The following is a 24,198-nucleotide window of genomic DNA, read 5'->3' as shown; positions in this document are numbered from 1 at the left end:
GTCCTCACAAAAAAGCTTCATGCACCCCATTCTGGAGGCCTGGAGCAGCCCCCCACCATGCCACATCTGAGGAGGTCCTTGTTCCTCTGCTGGAACATCATTGTGGAAGGGAGTCTGGCCCATATCACCTCCTTCAAGTGTTCTTGAGCAATAATTCTATTTTAATATCCTGACTGAGAATTACCACAACAAGCCACCTTCCTCCGCATCCACATTTACATTTGGGCTGGATTGAACCACTTCTGGGAGAAGTGACAATATTCACAGACACAGGCAGGCTGGGCCTTTAGACCCCTACTCCTTCAGCAGGTCAGTCTTGTTATTTTCCAGCAATGTAGTAGATGGGATTAATCCTTATTCTCCAGTAATGAAATCTCCTGTGCATTGTTTAATTCTTCTGAAGTGCAATGGCCTCTGTACACTTTGCCTCCCAGCATAACACTGACCCAAACCTGCTGTTTGCAGTGTTGTGGCTTCATTGATGTGAAACAGCTCCTGTTCCTCACAGCCATAATTCTCCCCCTTTCTCCACTGATAGTGACGAGGGAAATATTTCTGCCTTCCCAATTTGCTTGGGTTTTGTTTGGTGTTTGTTTTTCATTTTGTCTGCAGGGCCTCCCACATTTCCTCAGAGTGCTTCAATTCAGCAACCCCAAACAGAAGATCTCCAGATTCCTTCCTATATGGATGCCACTAAGAGGCATGTTTTCCTGATGTGGCTCTTGCTAGCAAGAAACAAAGACTGTAGACCTTGCCAATTCAGTTCAAACCCTGGACTAAAGCATTCAGGATTGGTGCTTACCTTGGAGAACAACCCTTACAGGAGCCATGCAATAGTAGACAGAGTCCTAAAAGAGCAGTGTTATTTCACTATTTTTATTTTGGTCACTGGGTTATTTTGTGAAGAATGGACTTCCTACTATTGCTGGGAGCTGGGAGAGCAGAAATAATAAGATGGTCACCTTGTTAGCCAAGGATTATGCCCAAGCAGTATATATTTAATTAGACTTTAAAGAGCTTATTTCAATGTTAGGAGATGCGCTCCTTCCCTGTTGCTGCTGCCTCAACAGAATTGTTTCAGTAAGTGTTCTGTTTATCAAGAGACAGGACAGTGTTTTTAGACATTGTGAGTACTCAGTTTTTGTTTGCAGTTAGATTAAGAAGAGGAAAGTTGACTCAAAGCTCTTGTAGAGCTCATCTAATCTCTTTGGTTGAGAAGATCTGTCCTCCCACAGACTCACCTTCAGCATTATAAAGGAATACATCTTCCTGATGACAAGCTCTCTTTGCAGGGACACTTCAAACTTGGTTAATCTAGACACAGCATCTTCTGTTACAAAAATTTAAAAGACACATGAGAAATTAGGAGTGCTGCTTGCACATCTTTGGGCTACTGCTTACCCACAAGATCCAGGGCATTCACAATGAGCATTAGTGAAGACGACGTGGAGAAGTTTCTTGATCGCAACCCTGCTTTTGCCAAGCAGTATTTTGAGAAGAAACTAAAAACAGAGACCTGGGATAACAATGAGAGTGAAATACTTTTTGAGTTGATCCAAGACATGCAAGAAAGCATCAACATGGAGAAAGTGGTTTTCAAGACCTTGAGAAGAATCAGGTCCCTTATTCATGCTGACCGCTGTAGTCTCTTCATGTATAGGCAGAGAAATGGCACCCCTGAACTGGCAACAAGGCTTTTTAACATCCAAGAAGGAAGTACTCTGGAGGAATGCCTGGTCGCCCCAGACTGCGAGATTGTCTATCCACTGGACATAGGCATTGTGGGCCATGTTGCTCAGACCAAGAAAACCATGAACATCAAGGATGTCCGTGAGGTACGTTTGCCATTTATTTATTATCTAGGTAGAAGAGAGGCTCACAGGGGTCAAGAGGCAGCAGCACACCACAGTGCTTGGTCAAAGCCCTTGTGGTGTAGTAGCTGTGTACTCGAAACAAGTAGCAAGTCTGAAAGTTCCATCCTATTTCATTTATGGGGTGAAGTGAAACTAAGCACATTTTTTATACTAGGTCTTAATGCCAGAAAACAGTGCACTGCTACACTTTGCCTGTCTAACTAAAAAAGAAAAAAAAAATCACATCCAGTCCAGCAGAGGAGAGTGAAGTAGTCAGATCTGCATTGAATGCACATGGAATTTTCCACACAATTTTATATTCTATGAATAAATGGCAAAGACATAGAAATTCTTTACAGTGAGTCCAAAGAGGGTTTTCCATGACAAAAGAACTTTGAAAATGTTTGCCGTGATGAAGGTTTAGCGAGGGGCGTTTAGAGGCATCTTTATCAAACAGAGGGAGTGGACCCCAGAGCAGGTACGTTAACTGCAAGCTGTGATCTTCATCAGAAGCAGCAAGAGACAATCTGAGACTAAAAAAACTCTTTCAGCAAAAATTGCAATCTGCATTATCAGGAGGGACCTGAGGGATTTTAATGTTTTATGTTTATGCCTTCATTATAGTATTTATTCCCCGTACTTCTGGTTCAGTCGTGTAAACCTGGATGGCAGGAATAACAATCTGCTTGTTCTAATCATAATCATATAGAACTAAAATCCATGTGACCCAAATATGGCATTTGGGATTACTCCATCTATTGTTTGCTAGTTACAAACAGACCATCTGTTTATTCATTCATTTGTTGCTCAGTGCAGGCATGTCTCAACCCTTCAGCAAATCTTTCCTTGTCTTCCACAGAACACACTGAGACACTGTTTTGGTCCTGCAGCCTGGGTTCTTTTTTGCTGGGCGTATTGTTGTTGTTGGGGGAAGCATCAGAACGTGACTTAAATTTTAAAGTTTTTTGGTTTCTGATGTTTCTGCAAATACAGTGGAGGATTTCAGATCTGTGAGCTAAGTGCTGCACTCCAACTCTAGTGCTTTTAGACATTGCCATAATACAAGTCCTTTGAAGAAGACCCAGAGACTAAATGCTTGGTCTAGCCCATGGGGCAGAAAAGGCCAACAATGGGGAAGGTATGGGGAGAAGATTAATTAGGGAGTGATCATTCTTTCTGGTGCAGCCTTCTGAATATCATCAGAGTTGTGTGGCTTTTTCTAACCCAAACAGAACGACCTATAGATGACAATTTATTCACTTGGACAGGGAGAATATCTTTGGTCAGCAAGACCATCCCTGCACTCTCCTATGGCAGGTGATGATGGTATCAATAAAGCCCCGTGCAGGTGAAGTGATTCGCCGTCTGCTTTCCCTGGACTATTCTTTCCCCGCTTTTTAAGAGAAACTAGGGGTAGATGCAGCAAGCTGACAACACACTTCATGGTAAAAGCAACAGAAAAATGAGGGTGTGTGAACTTGCCAGTGACTGAACTGGCTTATACTCTGCTGCTGTGGAGTGCTACTTGGCTCTACCCACTCTGCAGTGCAAAGAAGAAGTCAGAGGAAAGGATTGGAGGAGGTACCATGAAGAATGCCATTGATCTGAGAATAACCAGTGGAGAGCCCCCTCGTTCTGAGAGAGTTTGACATGTTAAACCTTATGATTGGCAACATCTTCACAGAAAGTTAAAAGCACGTATGTTGCAGTTAAAAGCCACACCTTCTGCTCTTGATAGTAGCTTAATCATCTGTACATGGTCCAATTTTCTGCTAACTCATTTCTTTTCCTCAGTAATTTTTAAGCAAAACTTTCTTTAGGCAGCTTACTTAAGGGGCTGTGCTTGGACTTGGTTTCAAGACACGTTGTGAAAAATGCTTATTTGTAAATTCTCTATTGAACAGTGTGCCCAGTTCAGCCCATTTGTTGATGAGCTCACCGACTACACTACAAAAAACATCCTTGCGACACCCATCTTGAATGGCAAAGACTTGGTTGCTGTCATTGTGGCTATAAATAAGCTGAATGGCCCACACTTCACCAGCTCTGATGAAACAGTAAGTGGTCAGTAGCTGAATTCCTATCAAAAAGCTTTACTTTTGTCATGTAACAGAGATCCTTTTACCCTAGTGACCGAAGCCTGCTTCGGTGAAGTTCCACTGGTGTGAGTTTCCCTTAAGAGTACTCACACTCTCATAGAAGAGGCTTATAATGGGGATGTTTATCTCAGATCTTTCAGGGAAGGCACAGTGGGATAAGCCTCGTGTCATGACAGTGCAAAGCAAAGCATTTATCCTGGGAAATTACCTTGATGCTTGTAAAACAGTGTTATGAAATACAGTGCACATGAAGTTGCTTCTGCATTCAATTCAATCTCAAAATTTGCCTTTTCAGCTTTTTCTGAAGTATCTGAATTTTGCATCCTTGAACTTGAAAATTTATCACTTGAGTTATCTTCACAACTGTGAGACTCGAAGAGGCCAGGTAAGAGTGAAAATGCAAATTGGCTATCTCAAAATCAAATTAATACATTCTTCTGATTTAAAGTGTGAATCTGATCATCTTCAGAGATTTGTCCCTGAAGAGCAGAAATAAAGAGATGCCCACAACTGCTTTCAGACACTGCTTCTTTCCCAGAGTCCTTCATTACTCTTTCTTCTGCTATTGGCAAAACTGAAGGACCTGATGCGGTGGCACCAGTTTCAGCAGGACTGGCCTCTAGCTGTTTTGTTGACTTGAGGCTGTGAAGCACTCTTGGATCATTTCATCATTTCAGACAACAGCACCAAGAGATTTTCTGAAACACTTAAGAATGTGGTCTTTTCCCCCTATCTGCTCATTAAAAGTGTTATTGAATTTCCTCTTAGAGCCAGTAAAATTGCTGTCACATGCATGTTTTATTGGCCTTCATCAGTAGAAAATAACATATATTAGGGGTTTAGGATATTCTGGATTGAAATTCTGGCACCATACTTTCCCATTAGTTGGGTTACAGTAGGACTCTCAGATTTATTGGGATGGATGTGAATCCTTGCCATCACTTTGTGTAGCAGGCAGTAGTTGTCACTCAGGAGGATATGGAATTGCAACTGTGCTTCATGGCAGCCACGCTCTATTCTCCAATGGAATTGCCATGGAGAATAAATGCCTATCTTAGTGAAATGGATGCAGAATGAAAGTTTATTTTGGAGCTTTGGAACGGCACTTATACTTTCTAATTAATTATGCTTTGCCTAATGTTTTCATTTATCAAAAATATGAATGATGGTCCAGCAATGCCAGCAATGATGAATAGTTAACTAAAGTAGAACTAGCAAAGGTTTTATTGCCTAATGCTTCCACCAGGAGTGGACCCAGGAGTCCTGTGTTCATATATTGCTGCTGTCTGAGCAGGTCCCACACAAAGGGAGCAAAACAAGAAGGAGATGCAGGACACATTGCTCTAGTTCTGCCAACAGCTCAGTTGTCAAACCTCTGACTAATATATGTCTTTAGGGCTGTGTAAAAGTTATTATAGTTCATTGTATTAGACTTTAAGGTACAGAAGTACAGAGTGAGCAAATGACATTCTCAAAAGTGGTTTAGGATTTTAATATTGCGAATTCCAACAGCAAAGACTGGATGATACTGTGGGTAAAATGGCTTGTGCAAAGACAGGTCAGTCTGCTTGTGCTCAGATACTGTGGAAAAGTCTTATTAGAAGACTATATACTACATTTTTACCAACTTCCTTACATAATTCCTTGGCTTAGATATATTTCAGCTGTTTCTCTCAGTCCTTCTCACCAGGCTTGTGGCTTTAAGATCTTATTGCATGCTGTAAAGTGCCAAAAAAGCTAAACTGCTGCTCATTTTCATCTAATGCTTTGTATGACAACGCCACTATCCTATTTGAGGCATGCTGACACTGAACAACTCAGACTTCATACAAATGGCAGAGTTGTCCCAGTTTATGGATTAGAAAGAGACCAGTGCAGCTCAGAATTGCTCAAAAACATCTACTAGTGCCCAGTGAAGAGGTGAGACACAATTTTTCCAGTTGTGGCCATGTAACAGTATTTCTTCTTCAAAGCACAAATCCAGTCTGCTTCAAGTTGCAGCTTCAGTGCTTCAGAAGCATGGCTCCTCATATGTCCTGGGCTCAGAAACCAGACATACACCTGGGATACAGGCACACATGCATTAACTAAGCTAAGCAAGACTGTAGGTGACTTCTTTACCATTTCAGAGCAGTATTTGTGTAACCTCTGCTTTTACAAATGAACGAGCCTAATAGCAGCAGCTTTCTTAAAGGTACATCTGTAGAATGTACCAGAAGATGGGGGAAAGTATCATAGGCTGATGCACACACAAAACAGCTACTCAAACACTTTGAGGAAAGTGTTAACTCAGATATTTCAAACAGCAGACTCTGGAATTTGCAATGTTTTTGGTGTTAACTGGTTTTGGATGCAACATTTTACTAATGTGTATAAAATTTAAGTGGGGACAGTTCTTTGCCTGACAATACTACTTTTTTTGTGCATATTGGTAACATTTGACTCCTACATAACACTGTGATGACCTGACTCTTTCTCCCTAGTAATTCCCAGTACGAACAAGCGGTGTAGGTTTCCTGCACTTTTGAGGAACTGTAACTCAACATTTGGGAAGTCCATCTCCCCAAGAAAGGCTGTGCTTACGTTTTGGTTTTATCCTGCAGGTGCTGTTGTGGTCAGCTAATAAGGTTTTTGAGGAACTGACAGACATTGAGAGGCAGTTCCACAAGGCTTTTTATACGGTGAGGGCATATCTGAACTGTGACCGATACTCAGTCGGTCTCCTGGACATGACAAAGCAGAAGGTGAGTGTTCACATGTGTGCTGTGCATCTTTCTGCTTGCTGTTATTCACTGAGGGGTAATGCATGCAGATAAGATTTACTGAGGCACTAAAAGTGCAAGCTAACCCTCAGCCACTATTCCTACTTTGCTTGGCATTTTTTTACTGTGCAAAGATTAGGATAATGGGTTAATGAAATCAGAGGAAAGGGGAAGAGTTTATTACTGAAATGGGACTGTTGGAGGCTGGGAAGACAGAGGAGGGGGAGAGGTGTCTGCCTTTGGCAATCCTGGTCAAAGTCTGCAGCACAAACAAAACCTCACAAAGTCTGTGGGTATTGGAAGTATGGTGAAACACCTGTGGAACTAACAGCTAACAACTTGTCTGGAGTGTCTCTGAGATCTGGAAAAATCTGAGGTTTCAATATTAGTAGAGAAAAGAGTTAGGCCATATCACAAAGTGACTTGTGACCAAACAGCCACCTTCCTCAAGGACTCATTCATGCTCACGATATTCAGGCTTTTAGAGGAAATTTGGCTTCATGAAAACAAGCTGACAGAATTGAAGTTACCTCTGATTTGTTCTGATAGTTTGCACCTTTGGCAAACTTTATGTGGGGGTTACACAGCATCCTTGCCAGTGGAGCTCTCTTTGTCCCATGGCCAGGCTGTCTTGTTGACAGAGTTCTTGCAGCATATTGTCTTGTGAAGAGGTATATTTAAAGATCATTAGTGTAAGCTAAAGACATTTTGATCAACATTATAATGTAGCATAAGAAAAAAGAGCAAAAGAAGTATTTTGCTTCTTCAATCTGGCAAGTAGTAGGTCAGGCAATAGTCACGCTTTGGAAAATTAAGAACACAAAAACATTGTCACAGCTTTTTGCTCTGAGTACAGCCAGGGCTCACTGTTCACTGCATGAATCAGCACTCTGTATATAGGCAGTATATGGTAATATGCAGCCATATAAATGCACCTCACATGTCCAGATTTGGATATCTGGGTATCATTCTGCTGCCTAGTATTGAATTAGTTTTATTATTTCATGCATTGTTTACACAACACCAAAACCAGCATGGTAGAGCAATGGTTACATTGAGGCTCGAGACAGAATGCACTTTTCTACACTAAACATACTTTCTAAATTTTAAAACCAGGAGTTTTTTGACCTGTGGCCAGTTCTGTTGGGAGAAGTACCTCCCTACTCAGGACCTCGAACCCCGGATGGCAGGGTACGTGAAAACAAGATTTCTTTAATTCTCTCCTCTCTGGATGGATTGCCTCACCACTCATTTTAACACCACTCTTTTTTTCACTTATAGGAAATAGTCTTTTACAAGGTCATTGATTACATATTACATGGAAAAGAAGACATTAAAGTCATCCCGTAAGTGCCCAGTCCCTGAATGCTAGGTACCGACACAGGGTGTAGCTAAAAACAAGGTTCCCCACGTTTTAAAGACATCCGTGTGGAGAAACATAAAGGACTGATAGAGGATCGAGAGTCAGAATGTAAGTTGGTGCTTCAACTCACATTTCTGCAGGATAAAGATTTTCTCAAGGGCACTGGGATCCTGACTTGGAAGTCAGGCTCCAAAATTCATTCAACCAGTGATTCTTTTCAGATGGAGAAGTGAGCTGCTTTGATTGCCTGCAGTTTTCTGCTGTCCTTCCCAGGCAGAGACATCACTCTCCTCCATGCCTTCCCTGTGTCAGTGGCTGAGCCTCATCCAGGATGCTAGGAGGCTCTCATGATGAGGTTTCCTTGCTTTTCTCTACTCCTTCTATCACTGAGCCCATGTTAAGACTACCTCTGGCCTTTTCTCCCATCCTAACACATTAGGACTCTAAGAACTACCCTCTCTTCTTGCCATTGAATTTTCCAGAGAAGCCTTGGGCAGCTTAGGCAAATCTGAAATAAGAGAGGTTTCCTCCAGTTCTGGTAACACTGCTTTACACTAGAGTATGTGCTGCAAAAAAAGTCCCCATTTCATGGGTACAGCAGTGTTCAAAGTTCAGGCTAGCAGACATCCTCCGCCAGGAATCTCTTCTTATCTTTCTCTGTGTTGAAGGTCTGAGACATGGCCTTCACTCCTAGAAATGAATTTTTATGTATTGCAAACTGATATTTTATCAGTTATTTTATTTTGAATCCTTGAAGGGGAAAGTATTTACTTATGTGGAAAATTTTTTCTTGTGCACATGGATCCTTTGAAAGTAACAGAACCATTTATGGACTGGGGGTTCCAGGTCTAAACCTGGATTATACAATCAGCTGAACATACTTCAGCTCCATGATATTTTTTCAGAAAACATATACCTTTAATTTCCCTTATACATTTTTCTTTTGTTAGAAATCCTACTCCGGATCACTGGGCACTAGTTACTGGACTGCCAGCCTATGTGGCTGAAAGTGGATTTGTAAGTACTTACCCTGGGATTCTTCAAGTCTTTCTGAGATGAATAATACTCATTCTGCTTTCTCAGCAATTCAGTCCTTTGTTTTGGCAGTTAAACTTCTCATTGACCATATTGTAATACTTTTTCTTCTGTGTGATCCCCTAGATTTGCAACATTATGAATGCTGCTGCAGATGAGATGTTTAACTTTCAGGTATCGTGAAAACTTCCCATTCTAGCAAGGATGCAACTTTTTTTTTTTTTTTTTTTTTTTTAAGAAATGTAATGTAGGGTCAATATTAGGCATATAAATACTTCTTTTGCCTGTAGTCTGAATGTAAAACTGGAGTGCTCATGTGTTTACATGAGCATAATATGTAAGACATATTAAGTTCATGATGTATTTCTGCTTGCTGTTGCTTCAAGGAAGGTCCTCTAGATGAATCAGGATGGACTATCAAAAACGTTCTCTCCATGCCAATAGTGAATAAAAGAGAAGAAATTGTTGGTGTTGTCACATTTTATAACAGAAAAGATGGGAAACCATTTGATGAACAGGATGAAACCCTCATGGAGGTATAGTTTCTTGCTGGAAGAAATTCATATAGTTAAAGAGGCCACTATTGCTCCATGTACACTTGCAAAGCATCCTGAGTATTTTGAAGCTAAGTGGGTATCTTTGCTGCTTAGAGAAGTGTTATACATCAGCTTGAAAATTTTAAAAGCAACTGTTTGGAATACTGGGGGAGTTTGGTATGAGAAACCCAACGGTGTTCTTGTGATTTTTTTTCCAGTATTCTTTGGCTGTACACCTAGCCATGAGCAGCTACTGTGTGTCTACACAACCATTCTGACCTGTATTCACATATCTGCCAGCTGGCTCTCACTGGCTAGGCAAGTCCCACAAAAAATGACATGTAAATCTATGTAGCTAGGATAAAAAGGGAGGCCAGTTATTAAATTCACCAACAGTGGCTGTGATTAAAGACCTTGCTCCTTAGAAATGTTCCTATGCTAGTTTCAATGAAATATAACTATTTAGCTCTTGACACCTGTTATTAATCAGGACATTTCCTGAATCAGACTTTTCTTATCATACAAAAAGACCATGGGGAAAAAATCAGTTTGAATTGGGCACTGGACAGCAAACAAGCTGAAAGCAAGCACAGGATGTAAGTAAATACATGTGAAAGGTGATGAGACCACCCTGCTCTCCTCTGATGTGAAAGCTCCTGATCTGCTGTCACCATTGTGGCAGAAACGTTTCCACAGGTATGGAGACACCTGCAGAAACACAGAATTAATTTTCTGTACTCTGAACTGGACAGAGGGTCCTTCAACCTCCACAGAATTGGTGCTCTCAAAGCCTAGGCAGATTCAACAGCAGGGGAGCTGCTTTGCTGAGGAGCAAGTCACAGTTGGGAGCAAAGATGTGGTTGCTCATTGCTAGAATTTTGGACAAAGTCGAGCTTGTGTTTCTTTAAAAATGTATCATACAGTGTCATATTTCTGTGTCTTTGAGGAGCAGATGTTATGGCTATTTCTCTGTTTCCTTCTCTTCCCTTTACCAAGTCCTTGACACAGTTCCTGGGTTGGTCTGTACTCAACACAGACACGTATGATAAGATGAACAAGTTGGAGAATCGTAAGGACATTGCTCAGGACATGGTGCTCTACCACGTGAAATGTGACAAGGATGAAATCCAGGAAATTCTGGTAATGCGTCACAATGTGGAGCTCACACCCAAGTGTACTGGCCTGGCCCACAACGTATGGCACAGACACAGGTCTCCCATTTCACAGAGATGCTTCTTGCCACCATGGTGGGGCGGCAGCACCTGGACCCTAGTAACTGCACAGAGGCAGAACAAGCCTTGCTTTTGATTCTGTGATCTGCCCTCCACCTTGGCACACTGCACCACTATGCTCTTTCTAACTTATTCAACATAGTCAACCTTGGAGGTGCTACTCAGGGCAGGGCTGTAGGAGTGGAACAGAAACTGATTTATTCCTCAAAACCTCCTTTGTACTGAGGATGTGAAGTTAGAGGGGCCAGCTACAACATTGGCTCTAGGGGGACATTTGCAAGTGAGGGAAACACAAAACAAAATCAAGGAGGGGAAAACACTGCCAGGAAAAATATGTTGAAAGACAAGAAATTGAAGTAAGGTCCGGGAAAGAAGCACAATTTGCATATGAGAGCCGCTCTAGATTGCCCCAAAGCTGCCCAGTGAAAAGTCCAGGGTGGTTCAGGTGTTTCATTAACACACTCATGCTTTTTGCAGCCAACACGAGAAAAGCTGGGGAAGGAGCCAAGTGAGTGTGACGAAGAGGAACTGGCAAGCATTCTGGTAAGAACAATGCACTGCTGGAAAGAACAGCCCTGGCAAGCAAATATTGCCTGCATAGATGCAGGGAAGAGTTCCCAGTGTTGGCATGCTGTTACCTGGTGAAGGGTGAAGGCAAAGCATACCCTGCCCTCCTTTGCTGCCTGAGTTTGAGATTATCATTAGTATGTCTCAGCACGTGCTTTCCCCAGCTCCTGGGGAGTCTCTGCTCTCTGCCTTTTTATCTCAAGGGCTTCAAAGTCCATCTGGAAACACAGCAGCCACCTTGGCTTGTTTTTCAGAGTAATTAAGGAGGGCTGTAAGTCTTCCCCCATTTTGAGTCTTCAAACTATATCAAATCAAATGCTTAACAGGAAACAAATAATATTTCCTGCACAAAACTGCCCCCCCCTTCCTCCACTAATGAGGTTATCATGAAAAGCTTCATTTCAGTCTATTTCTGTGCTATATTCTAAAAGAAGAGCAGCATCAGACTGATACATTTTTATTCAGCAAAGCTTAGGAATGACATAAGCAGCACAGCAATAAACCAGCCCACCTCTCTTACAGAAAGAAGAACTCCCGGGGCCCACTAAGTTCGAAATCTATGAGTTCAGGTTCTCTGATTTTGACTGCACTGAGCTAGAGCTGGTGAAGTGTGGCATTCAGATGTACTACGAACTTGGCGTGGTGAAAAAGTTCCAGATCCCACAGGAGGTATGAGCTGGCAAAAGCTAGGATCTCCTGTCTTGGATGAACAGCAGACCCGCCCATGCTGCAGCTGGCACCGAGGTTCCGTGCATGCCCAGCACAGCTCTCAGAACAGCCACGGGGCTGGGCTCACGGGGGCTTGCAGGGACCGGGTCGTGTGTCCTGAGCCCCCTCACCCCGCTGAGGGCAGGGAACAGTTTCTCGTGTGGGACTGGAGCATAACTTCAGCGGTCTTCTGCTCCTCACTGCCTGCCGCAGATGTGGGTTTGCTATGAGGTCTGTATGGATGAGTGGTGGACCCTGCAAAACGCTGCTTGCACGTTCTGTATCCAATGCCTCTCGCAGCCGCAGTGTAAAAACGCAGTTCCCAGGCGCACCACGGGTAGGGGAGTGCCCACCTGTCTGCCTGTTTCCTTTGCTAGAGTATGTAACCTGCAGCTTTCAGCCAAGATACGCTGAAACGCACTCTGGCAAGCCCCTGTGTTTTTCATCCCCATACAAACACGCATGTGCCTTCATTCAGGCTGGCGCAGTTTGCACCAACCTGTCGACAGGAATGGCGTGACCGTGTGGGAACGAGGACCCCACAAGCTCTGACTTGCGAGCTCACGACTTTTGCTAGTTCAAAACCCTACAGGAAACTGGCATTTCAGCAGCTCTGCTGCTCCCGAAGGGATTTCTCTGCACATCATGTGAAGTCGATTTCCATCTAGTGGGATCCGGGGGTAACTGCAGGAAGACTTTTCACCCTGGAGAGGCGGGAGGGCAATGGGGAGGAAAGTAAATGGGAATTACCTCTGTGCTTCTTACACGCAGAATGTCAGTGTCAAAAATATTAAATATATCTCACCGGAACAAGTAACCCCTTGTGAGGTTGTGAAAAGCAGTGATTCTTATAGTTGAGATTTTAAGAAATGAATACTCATTAATAAATAATTGGCTCTTTAATGAGAAAACTGCATAACTACAAGTGGGAGCACGCATAGAGAAGTAGATTGCAGAGGAAATAAACACTTTTCTATTTGAGCCCTATATTGTAGTTCTTTAGGTGATATAAATGTCATTCACCTCCACATCTGTGGATCCATATCTCCTGTAGAGAGACATGAGTATTAATAAATCACAGGAAAAAGGGACAAATCTTATAAGTGACAACCTAGATAAACAGAAAAAAATCAATAAATTTACAAACAGTATGATGAAATCACTTTTCCTTCAGGCAGTGTTGATTCTTGTTTACCCCAGAGGCATGTCTGTGATTTTATATTTTTTACTCCCACCAAAAAAAAAAAAAAAAAAAAAAAAAAAAAAAAAAAAAAAAGAGAGATTAGAAAATGGCTATATTTCATTGTTTCATTGTCCACTTTTGCTCTCTACTCGGCTTTACTCTACCACCATTGTCAGGGTAGCCTGATGATATTACACATTCTGATCCCTTTCTGGGCCTACCTTTGCAGAGCTGGTTTGAACCTCATTCATGGTTTCTGTACATGACCCTTATTGCAAGATGAACAGGCAGCAGCTTCATCACCCACACTAACATGCTCTTCCCCACTGGCAGGTTCTCGTAAGGTTTGTGTACTCTGTCAGCAAAGGCTATCGGAAGATAACTTACCACAACTGGCGTCATGGCTTCAATGTTGCACAGACCATGTTCACGCTCCTGATGGTAAGGTAACACCACCCTGGCTAATTCTGTGGCACAGCTTTATTTACAGCAGGTCTTCTGTCACACCTGAGAAATATGGAGGGCTCCCTTTGAACCCTGGTGTAGGAAAAGTTTTGTAACTCCTAGCACAGGTCCTGCAAAACTAGGTCTCCATTTGCCTGAAGTGACAGTCATTGCATTACACATGAAGAAAGCTTTGGTCAATATTGGCCAATAAATGGAGAGCATTAATTCTCATAGAGACAGATGTGTATGGTGTTGAATAGATTTCAGATTAAATCCTTCTGCAAAGAGGAGGAGAGAGACTACAGGACTTCCACTCTTCCAGTAGATTCTGATAGTAAGAGCCAAACTGAAGTCAGCTGGCTGGGATGGACACAAAATCGTGCTTTCCATTTCCATCCGGAGCAGACACAGGTGTGGATAATCTTTTGGGCGATTCAGCTTGACAAGCACGTTGCCCAGAAAGACACAGAGCCATTTCACAGAGTACTTTGTGCTTTGTGTCCAGTGACTGTGAGGCGTGTTTATGACAGCCTGGGTGAATCCTAGGGCCAAGCCTTCTATAGCAGTGGGTAGCCAACCCTGCACGTGTGCATCAAACACATAAACACTACAGATGCACCAGCCTGGGTCTGAAGTATTTTGTTTCCAGCTGATTCCCTGTTTTAACCTAAGTCAGCTGTATACTGCATTTCAGTTCACAAATATTTTCAGTTCTCCTGGGCTGTCCCAGGACAACCCCAGCACAGAGCAGTCACCACTCGTTACCTTTTCCTGTCAGAGATGTTAACATATGGCATATAAATTCTCTCCCTCCAGACTGGCAAACTGAAACGTTACTACACTGACCTTGAAGCCCTTGCAATGGTAACTGCAGCTCTGTGCCACGATATTGACCACAGGGGAACCAACAACCTCTATCAAATGAAGTAAGCATTTTCTTACCACTTGCTCCTGCTTGGAGTGGAATCAGGCTGTGATCACACCAAACTCCAGTACAGCTATGTGAAACACACAAGGGTGACAACCTTTTTTTACAAGTTGCCTTGCTTTTCAGCTTGCTGCAGTGTTTGGTCTTATGCTTTGGCCAGTGAGGACAATTTGCTGTGCTCTCTGGGGCTTTCTTTACCTCCTAGCAAACCTCCCTGATTTAAAGCAGAAGTGTACATTACAGTGTGAAACAGGCGCAGAGCAGGCACTCAGTATCCTGAGCACTACAGGAGACTTAGGATGTCAACAGAAGCATCCTGGACATAAGATGACGAATTTTTGCTTCATCTATGGAGAAAGCACCGTGCTTTGCATTGCCCTCACTACCTACAGAAACAAAGCACCTATGAGGATGTTGCTCTCAGTAGGTAGTCATTAGCTACAGATAAAAAATTGCATAATTTCGTTGCCTAGTCAAGGCTCTGTTACTTTAAATGTAGTCAGATCACAGCTTTTCTGCAATGCTTGCTGCCTATATCTTCTTGTATATCCTGGAGCTTTGGAAAAATGTCACATAAAGTTGGTTTGTGTTTTTGATGGAAGAGGGCCTTGCTTTTTAGTAAGGTGTCCAAGGATTGCAGGTTGCCTTGCTTTTTAAAGTTGTCCAAGGATTGCAGGTTTTTCTGTTCCTATTATCAGATCTCAATATGTAGTTATTCATGAATTAAACAAACTTAATAAGTAAAGTAATTACAATGTAGTCATAAACAGTATTGGGAATGAAATTTGTGGTTGGAAGACTATTTTACACACTGTACAAAGAGTTATAAGCAATGTCACAAGAGTCTTTTATTAGACTGAAATCATTACTTATTAAAAAGTTCTACTCATAAGCCTTTTTTAAAAAATGGAACTTGTATGTGTGACAGAAATGAAATACAAAATTAGACACTTCTTTTCATTTTAACTGCTGCACTAATGTCTTCAATTTTTCCTTTATACAAACAGATCTCAAAATCCTTTAGCTAAACTTCATGGATCCTCTATTTTAGAAAGACATCACCTGGAATTCGGAAAATTCTTGCTTTCTGAGGAGGTTGGTAATGAACTGCAGTATAAGACCATGAATAATCTTCTTTTCAGGGAAGTTCTTCATTAACAACAGGTTGTCAGCACAAGACCTTTCTCTGGCTTGGATGTAAAGAAACTGCAGCTGCCTCATTTCCAAAGGACTCTATGCTCACCCAGGACCAAAGCACATAGGCTTCCTAAATGCATGTCTTGGTTTCTTCAGAAGCCATATTTTTATCCCTATAGGAATATGTTAAATGCAGAGCTGTTCTCCATTAGCCCCTCTGATAGGGCCAACGCTGACATATTCCAACAGCTAAATTTTAATTTCAGGCAAATTTGCACTGCAGTCAGGAGACAGGGTTTGGGTAGGCACTGTGTAACAACCTTCCCCTGTTCAGTGAATTAAAAGGGAAATGGCACTACACGTAGCATATAGGCTCACACCCCTTTCACATGAGAGGAGCAAGCTGAACTATTGAAAGAAAAAAGTGGACACATTTGGGAAAGGGAGGTCGCCAGGAACTGATAACAACATAGAGCTTGGATTTTTTCAATGTCCTGTCCTTTGTTTTTCAGTCACTGAATATATGTCAGAACCTCAACCGCAGGCAGCATGAGCATGTGATTCACCTGATGGAAATTGCCATTATAGCAACAGACCTGGCGCTCTACTTCAAGTAAGTCAGTCATGCATACCGTGTGTGAAAGGCAGAAAGCAGCTGGCACTTTACAAGGGCCAAACGTGATGCTTTGCTCTGAAAGCCCCCACCAGTGCAGCAGTTCTCTTCACAGACACTGGCTGTAGGAGGCTGCCTTTAATACTGACCTCAGACCTGGTGGGAGAATTCAAATTATTTGAAAGAATTTTGAACTTCCACTCAATTAAATCATATACATTACTTTTTAACCCTCTATTGCCAACAAGGCAGGGCTATGTGATCCCCTATGGGAAGAAATGTCAAGATTTGCTTTGGTGTGCTTTGGTTTTATTTACCTAGCATTTCAGACCTGAAAATACTTATAAATGGAAAGTGGACTGGCCAGGACTATACTAACTTCTCTCTGAGAGCAGAATGACACAAGAAGTTCATTGTAAGTGAATGTTCAGCTCATAGTCTATTCCACACACAAGGTCCAAAAAAGCCAAAATCTTGGAGCAGCATCTGCTTTCTGGGACATGAGGCTGAAATTCAATGACATATAACTTCCTAATTAGCAAGGAGCTTTCAAAATGTGCCTTCAAAATACAGTGTCAAGACCAGAGACTGCTTCTGTGTTTTGTACTGCAGTATAATTACAAAAACTTTAAACAGTCCAAAAAAGAGGAATTTGAGGGAGGTTGGAATACCCAGAATACTCTGGAGATACAGTATCTATACAGCACCCTCTATCTATATACCACCACTTCCTTACCAGTTGGGAACAAACTGCTCCTTGCCCTCCTTGGTCCATGAACTGCAAACAAAGGCTTGGCTGAGCTAAGACACAGGATTGTTGATGATAGAACACATACACAAGTCACTTTGTGATATGGCCTAACTCTTCTCTCTGCTAATATTGAAACCTCAGATTTCTCCAGATCTCATGCCACTTCAAACAAGAGTGTATTGTGTATAAACCATTCATCAGAATTCCCAATATGCATTTAGATTATATAAATAGGTTTAACAATGCCTGACTAAGTATATAAAGCCAGGTAGCTTTAAAAATACTCCAGCTGGCTCTAGATTTTTGCAGTTTGCTTAACATTTAAGGAAAAAGATTTCTTGAACTTCATACAAAGGTGTAAGCATTTCTCAGCTGACATAACTTACAGTAGCTCATGCTTTCAAGGACCTGCTCATATCTCACCACAATACTCATTTTTGATGCATTTGTAATAGTCAAGGATGCAGATGATGGTGCTTGGTTTTGTTGGCACATCAGTGTCAGGACAGCAACTACTGGAAACCATTCTGGCAGAGTTACCAATACCAGGATTGAACACCTGTTTTTGTCATATTTATTTCTTTGTTTCATAGATTTTTCTTTTTTTAACCTTTTTTTCTTTTTTTTCACCCTTCCTCCCCACGCCCCAAAGAAAGCGAACAATGTTTCAAAAGATCGTTGATGAGTCTAAGACGTACGACAGTGGGACTGCCTGGACTGAGTACCTGTCTCTGGAGACAACAAAAAAAGAGGTTGTCATGTGAGTAATTGGCTCTGGGGAAAGGTTAGTGATGTGCACACCTGGTGAGAGCTCCAGGATATGCTTTGTGCTGCAAAGTCAACAAGTGATACATTACTGGCCACTCAGATTTGATCTTCTGGAGAAGCAGGGAAAAAAAACCCAGGGGGAAAAAGGCTTAAAGTGCTTCTTCATCCAAGTGTCCTGTTAATCATATACTCTCAAGGAGAAGCAGGATGCCTTCTGGTCATATACTCCTACCAGATCACCCTGTAGGCCACAAACAGGGACATCCAATCCATTAGCTGTTGTTCCCAGTGGCAACTAACCTGAGTTGCACGATGCTGCTGCTGTGACCAGACAGAAAATTTGCAGGATGCTCTGTGCCGGTGATGAAGTGCTTTCACCACCTCACTGCAGACTTCACTGCTACACACCTGTGGGGGAGCCAAAGGTGTTACTCCAAAGTCAAAGCAGCAAACATCTTAATATCAGAAGCAAGTATTTCCCCATCATAATTCCGTTTTAATCAACAGAGCAGAATTTAGTGAGTGTCCCAGTCATAAGTCCCAAGGCTGTTACAGCAACACATCTATCAGTTCAGAAAGGGCCATGGGACACCTGATGCAGTACTGGGGTATGAGGGTCCTGAGCCAGAAAACAAATAGGGAAAAAATTTAATTTCTTTCCTGTTTTTAGGGCCATGATGATGACTGCCTGTGACTTGTCAGCTATCACAAAGCCTTGGGAAGTCCAGAGTAAGGTCAGGTGCTTGATATCCTGATGGATTTCTGTAGCTTATGCTTCAAAGTAATGCAATTTCTAAGCTGCCTATAAGCTAAATCAAAGACTCCTACCAAAATTACCAAAAGGATTAGCTGTGGTTTTGATTAACCAATTATTAACCAATTATTAACCAATTATTCAGATTGTATTAACCAATCTTTCAGATTGTAATTGTGAGCTCTGTACAAAATTCGTGTTTACCAAAAAAAAAAAAAAAAAAAAAAAAAAAGCCACCCAACAAAACAAACCCCCCCCAGTTACACAGACGTAACATAGGTCACAGTGAGATTTTTTACATGTAATATATGCATTGGCATTATTATAGCAATACCTACCTGCAGTTTGCTCAGTTGTTTTATTTCCTTTACTGAAACAGTAATGGACAAGTTTTCCTGTAAGTAGACTTTTCCTGAACTGTACTTGAGCAATTGCTAAATAATAAACGCTAAAATTTAAAGGAGAGTAAAAGAAATAAAATCTACCTTCCTGTTCAGCATGAAGAAAGGACAACAGAAAAAAAAAATAGACACCCGAAAGGTGACCAGTAGGCAAATCCTCGAGGGGAATAGATTGGAAATATTTCTCAATAGATGAGCAGTGGTCAAATGAGATCCAGTGCAATACGACTGTTGAGCTGTCACTAGACAGGTGAAATCCTATTGTCACAGCTGCCCTTCCCAGAAGAAAAAGTGAGGCTAAGGTCGGCCAAAAGAAACAGAAGGATAAGAAGTGAGATTTGCTGCAGAATGGAGACGTGAAGCGCATCAAGTTATAGGGCTAAAATTGGTGCTAACTTCTCTTTATCCCTCTGTGTCAATGTAGGTAGCTTTACTGGTAGCAGCTGAGTTCTGGGAGCAAGGAGATTTGGAAATAAGCGTCCTTCAGCAACAGCCCATTGTAAGTACCATGCAAGAACCATCAATCATGCAGTTCAGTTCAGATAGCAAGTCTCAGCAGAGACTTACTACAAGCAGTGCTGCCCTGAGTGCTCTGTGTCTGCCTAAAATCACAGTGCTTGCCAAAATCCTTTAGAAAAATATGTTCTGAGATAGTGAAGAGCATCCCTGACAGTGACAAGTGCCTCATGTCCAGCTGTCCATATAGTTAGATGGGTTTAGTGGCTGTGAACCATCAAGGGGTGAGTCACCCTGGAGATTTTGTGCAGGTCCCTTACAGAAAAATTTAAAAACTAAACAGATAAGTCACAGAAGAAAGAAGAGCTTCTAATAGAGAAAAACTGCAAACATAGACTTCATAGAGTCAAGGAATTATCGGTAAATGGAAGGGCATTTCTAACACTTTTTTAATGGATAAATTTGACATTGAAAGAGGCAAGAGTCATTCCTTTAAGTGTCCTCCACCTGTGTGGTTTGGGGATTTTTAATGTAGACTTTCATGCACTCCCTCTACCCACAGTGGCATCACTAATTATATAGTAATCAACAAGATCTGGTAAGAATATTATTTCTTCTTCAGTCATGTTTTAGACAATTTAAAACCTCTTCAACAATTTACAGCCTTTCCTGGTATCTGTTTGAGAGGCACAAGGGAAAAACTTTTTCTCCTCCCCATCTATGGACACTTGAAATGCTGTCTAAAATTTCTGCTAAAATGGCAACGGAAATGAGCTCTCTTCACTCCTCTGCAGCTGAGGAAGAGGGCTGTGATGGACAGCCTTTAGGACAGCATGAGAGAACTGCCAGGCTGACACAACAAGGCAGTTTTGGGGAGAAAATAGAGGTGTGTTTTTCAATTAAGTGTTCTCATAAATCATGGTGAATTTGTGTCCTCCAACAGCCGATGATGGACCGAAGGAAAGCTGCTGAGCTTCCAAAGCTTCAAGTGGGTTTCATTGACTTTGTGTGTACATTTGTCTACAAGGTAAGAAAAGTGCACCCTTACACACCCCACCCTTATCAACAGGGGTTCAAATCCCAGCTGACTGAGTCCTGGTGCAGCAGCAGCACTCCTGGGGAGAGGAACAGGTAGACAAGTGAAAATCTGCCCTTTTCTGGGGCATTGCAACAAGTTGCCTCTTTCTGCCATTGATGCTTTCTGCAAAGCGGAAAAGGTCTATCCTGGGGTATGATGGACAAGCATTCCCTCTGCACTGCATTGTACTAAGAGGGTGTGTTTTGATTAGGAATTTTCCCGCTTCCATGAGGAAATTCAGCCTATGCTTGATGGGCTGCTGAACAACAGAAATGAGTGGAAGACCCGTGCTGATGAGTATGATGCAAAAATTAAAGCTCTGGAGGAAGAGAAGAAAAAAGAGGAAGAGAGAATGTCTGCAAAGAGAGGTCAGAAAAAGTAATTAGCTTTTCCTTCCTAATTCAAAAACGTGCTTATGGACACCCTCACAGATTACAGCAAGCTTTTCTGACACAGCAGAGCAAGATTGGCTACACTGGCAAGGCTGAAGGCACCTTGCCTTCAAACCTTACACCATGACAGGTTGTCAAGAAGGCCACCAACTTAAAATCCCAAACACTATTATCTGAGAAACTAGTGAGAACACACTCAGTATGAATTCCCATGCAGCTGGGGAAAGCAGAATGTCATGTGCTGTCCCTGGAAAACAGCAGGTAAACAACCCTTTGGCTGATCTGCTGTCCCACAGGTCATGAAGCAGAAGCTAAGAAAAGTTAAAACAAGGTCCTAAAGTCCTAGGAGAACATTTAAGAAATAAAGGTTCATTGCATTTCTAGCCTGAATTAGGTACTACCTAGAAGCATGCAGTATTGGCAGTGCCCAGTAGCAATTTATTTTGGTTAAACATGGTTTTCTTCTTCTGTGGGCCCAGCCTGGGTAGTACTGGAAAACATCAGAGGTAGCTGGTGCTGGTTGAAAGTTTTTCTGATAGCCTGAGGATTTGTTTGACTCTCAAAAGGGCAGAAATAGAAGGTTCTTCTGGCCTCCCAAATATCTGATCAAATACCTGCTACGACTAGGTGCCTTCACTCCACAGAGACTGTATCTGAACTCTTCTTTTGTTCTAAACTGGACCAACATTCCAACAGCCCATGGTGTGGACATTACTCAAATGACAAAGTTTAGAAATTATTAGAGCTGTCCAGATGTTTTATCTCAGTTTGATTCACAGTAGTTAACTTAAAATATCAAAAGCAAGTGTTTGAACTATTATCTAGAAAATCTCTGAAGAATTATTTACTGAATAAGTAACTGATATTCAAGCAAGGAAAATTTCCACTAACTCTACAATGCTCTTTCCAAGCAGCCTTACATGTACAATTACTTTGCACTGCAGACAGCTCTATATAGGGTGCTATAGCTATGACCTAAGCTGATCATTGGATAAAAGTTCTAAAAAACTCCTGCAATGACTGAGAAGGAAATTTATGACTGTGTGTCTAATTCTATGTTTCTTTTTGTATGACAGGTGAAATAACCTGTAATGGAGGAACAGCTCCAGCTTCCAGAACCTGCAGCATACTTTAAACCTATTCTCACTGAAATATATGCCACACAAAATGAGAACACCCACATACAAACAACAAACAACAACAACAAACCACAAACAAACAAAAATGCCACCCCAAAACAAACAAACAAACAAACAAGCCCCCCCCAACAAAAACCAAAAGAAAACAACAACAAAAAAAAAACCACCTAAAAAAATCATGGTGAACAAATACATTCCTGATTGGACTATTCTGATAATTTATTAGGCTTGTGACCAACCAGGGAAGGGCTAGATCTTGTATGCCTTAATTGCATCTCTTCCTGATGGTAGGGAGCCAGTTCCATCCTGTCTCCTGTCCTCCATTTAATGCACCTGATGTCAGATGGCATGTGACAAGTCAAAACAACATTTGGCCCAATAAATCAGGTTGCAAGATTATGGAAGAGCATTTTTCCTGCACTGAAATTCTTCTTATCCTAAAGCTGATGGGGATAGTGCTGCTCTGTAAAACCTCATGAGACTGACAGTGAATGCAACCATAGCCTGCACAGTAGGAAAAAAGGAAGAAGAAATAAAGTTATTATAGCTAAGGCTGTATCTGTCAGGATATCAGAAGGAAACCTGAAGGTAAGGATAAAACATGAAAACTGACCATAGTAAATCTTTGAAATGCTCTAAAAGTATATGATTAAATTTAAATCCAAGAAACACTCTGACAGATAATACATCTGCATTCACTTCAAGAATCTGGATAGGTTGCTATCCCAAAGCATGGAGCTATTAATGCAGCACACAGTAGCTGCCTTCTCCAGGAGCAGGATCCACACTGTGTACTAATTGAAGCTTCATTCTTTTATGCACCATTTTAAGAAGACAGTGTTATCATTACCCATTACAATTCCTCTTACAATTAACCAAGCAACCTGAATTGTGAGATCTCATAAATTTGTTCTGTTTTGCCTCATAATGCCAGTTATTTAACACAACTGATCAGAACTAACTGTCTTCCCTTTCCTCCTCCTGCTCTGTCTGGGTTTTAGATCACACTCCTAACTTGTGACTCTTATTTCAGATGAAAAGTACATTTCATGTTTATTCACGTAAAAAGAGAACATTCAATTACACTCTTGTAGTAGTAGACATACCCTCATGTCCTGCTCCCTCCCCTTCCCCCCTTTCTTTTTAAAAATTCTTTGGAGATCTGTTTTGCTGGGGATTTTCTTCTTCTATTACTCCTGCTACCTTCAGGATTCTTACCCTTCAGTATATTGTTTCAAATTACAAAAATATTGTAAGTAAAAGGAAAACTAGAGCTGTGATGGTACCCAGTGATCATTTACCTATCTCAGTGTAGTAAGCAAAATGTAATCCTCAATCAATATGCAGCAATTCCATGAGAAGCAATGCGTCTTTTGGGAAAATACAGAAACTTGTACACTTGCATGAAAGTTAATACACAATAGGTAGTGACACCATGTCGTATGTCTTGGTTTTATTAAGAGTCATAGAATGTCAAGGGTTGGAAGGGACCTTCAGGATCTAGTCCCAACCTCACTGCCATGGGCAGAGATACCTCTCACTACATTAGGTGGCTCAAGGCCTTGTCCAGCCTGGCTTTGAACAGTGCCAGGGTTGGGGCACCCAGAGAATCCTGGTGAACCTGTTCCAGAGTCTCACCACCCTCACAGTAAAGAATTTCTTCCCAATATTTGATATAAATTTCCCTTCTTTCAGTTTGTACACGTGACACCTTGTCCTATCACTACAATTACTGATGAAGAGTCCCTCTCCAGCTTCCCTGTAGGACCCTTCAGATACTGCAGGGTTGCTAGGAGGTCTCCACACAGACTTCTCTTTTCCAGGCTGAACAGCCCCAGTTCTCTCAGCCTGTCTGGGGGAAGTGTTCCAGCCCTCTTATCAATGTTGTGGCCTCCTCTCACGTGCTCCAACAGTTCCATGTCCTACTTATATTTTGGGGCTCTGGAACTCCTCAGAGTACTTCAGGTGGGGTCTCACAAGAGCAGAGGACCATGTG

At 41.8% G+C, this 24,198-nt stretch overlaps 1 protein-coding gene across 1 annotated transcript; it reads left to right on the top strand.

Annotated features, from left to right (window-relative positions):
* The first annotated feature begins 829 nt into the window (after positions 1–829).
* On the top strand, positions 830–22,282 carry PDE6B (phosphodiesterase 6B). Its single transcript, XM_068176141.1, has 22 exons — positions 830–1,835; positions 3,758–3,910; positions 4,248–4,337; positions 6,556–6,696; positions 7,831–7,905; positions 7,996–8,060; positions 9,028–9,094; positions 9,239–9,286; positions 9,499–9,648; positions 10,645–10,788; positions 11,358–11,423; positions 11,970–12,116; positions 13,672–13,779; positions 14,602–14,711; positions 15,721–15,808; positions 16,363–16,463; positions 17,867–17,974; positions 18,653–18,716; positions 19,562–19,636; positions 20,537–20,620; positions 20,883–21,039; positions 22,140–22,282. The coding sequence occupies exons 1-22, from the start codon at positions 1,425–1,427 to the stop codon at positions 22,196–22,198; spliced, it is 2,511 nt and encodes an 836-aa protein (XP_068032242.1). The 5' UTR covers positions 830–1,424; the 3' UTR covers positions 22,199–22,282.
* Positions 22,283–24,198: the final 1,916 nt, after the last annotated feature.

This window comes from Anomalospiza imberbis, chromosome Z (assembly GCF_031753505.1).
Source record: "Anomalospiza imberbis isolate Cuckoo-Finch-1a 21T00152 chromosome Z, ASM3175350v1, whole genome shotgun sequence".
NCBI lineage: Eukaryota > Metazoa > Chordata > Aves > Passeriformes > Viduidae > Anomalospiza > Anomalospiza imberbis.
This window is presented reverse-complemented; position numbering and strand designations above follow the sequence as displayed.

What these genes read in the sequence shown, in the direction of transcription:
- PDE6B (XM_068176141.1), top strand. Translation starts at nt 1,425, where the DNA reads ATGAGCATTAGTGAAGACGACGTGGAGAAGTTTCTTGATCGCAACCCT. An exon ending in TCACCAGCTCTGATGAAACA is followed by an intron (nt 3,911 to 4,247) that starts GTAAGTGGTCAG and finishes TTGCCTTTTCAG; the next exon opens with CTTTTTCTGAAGTATCTGAA. An exon ending in TCCTTCAGCAACAGCCCATT is followed by an intron (nt 19,637 to 20,536) that starts GTAAGTACCATG and finishes GTCCTCCAACAG; the next exon opens with CCGATGATGGACCGAAGGAA.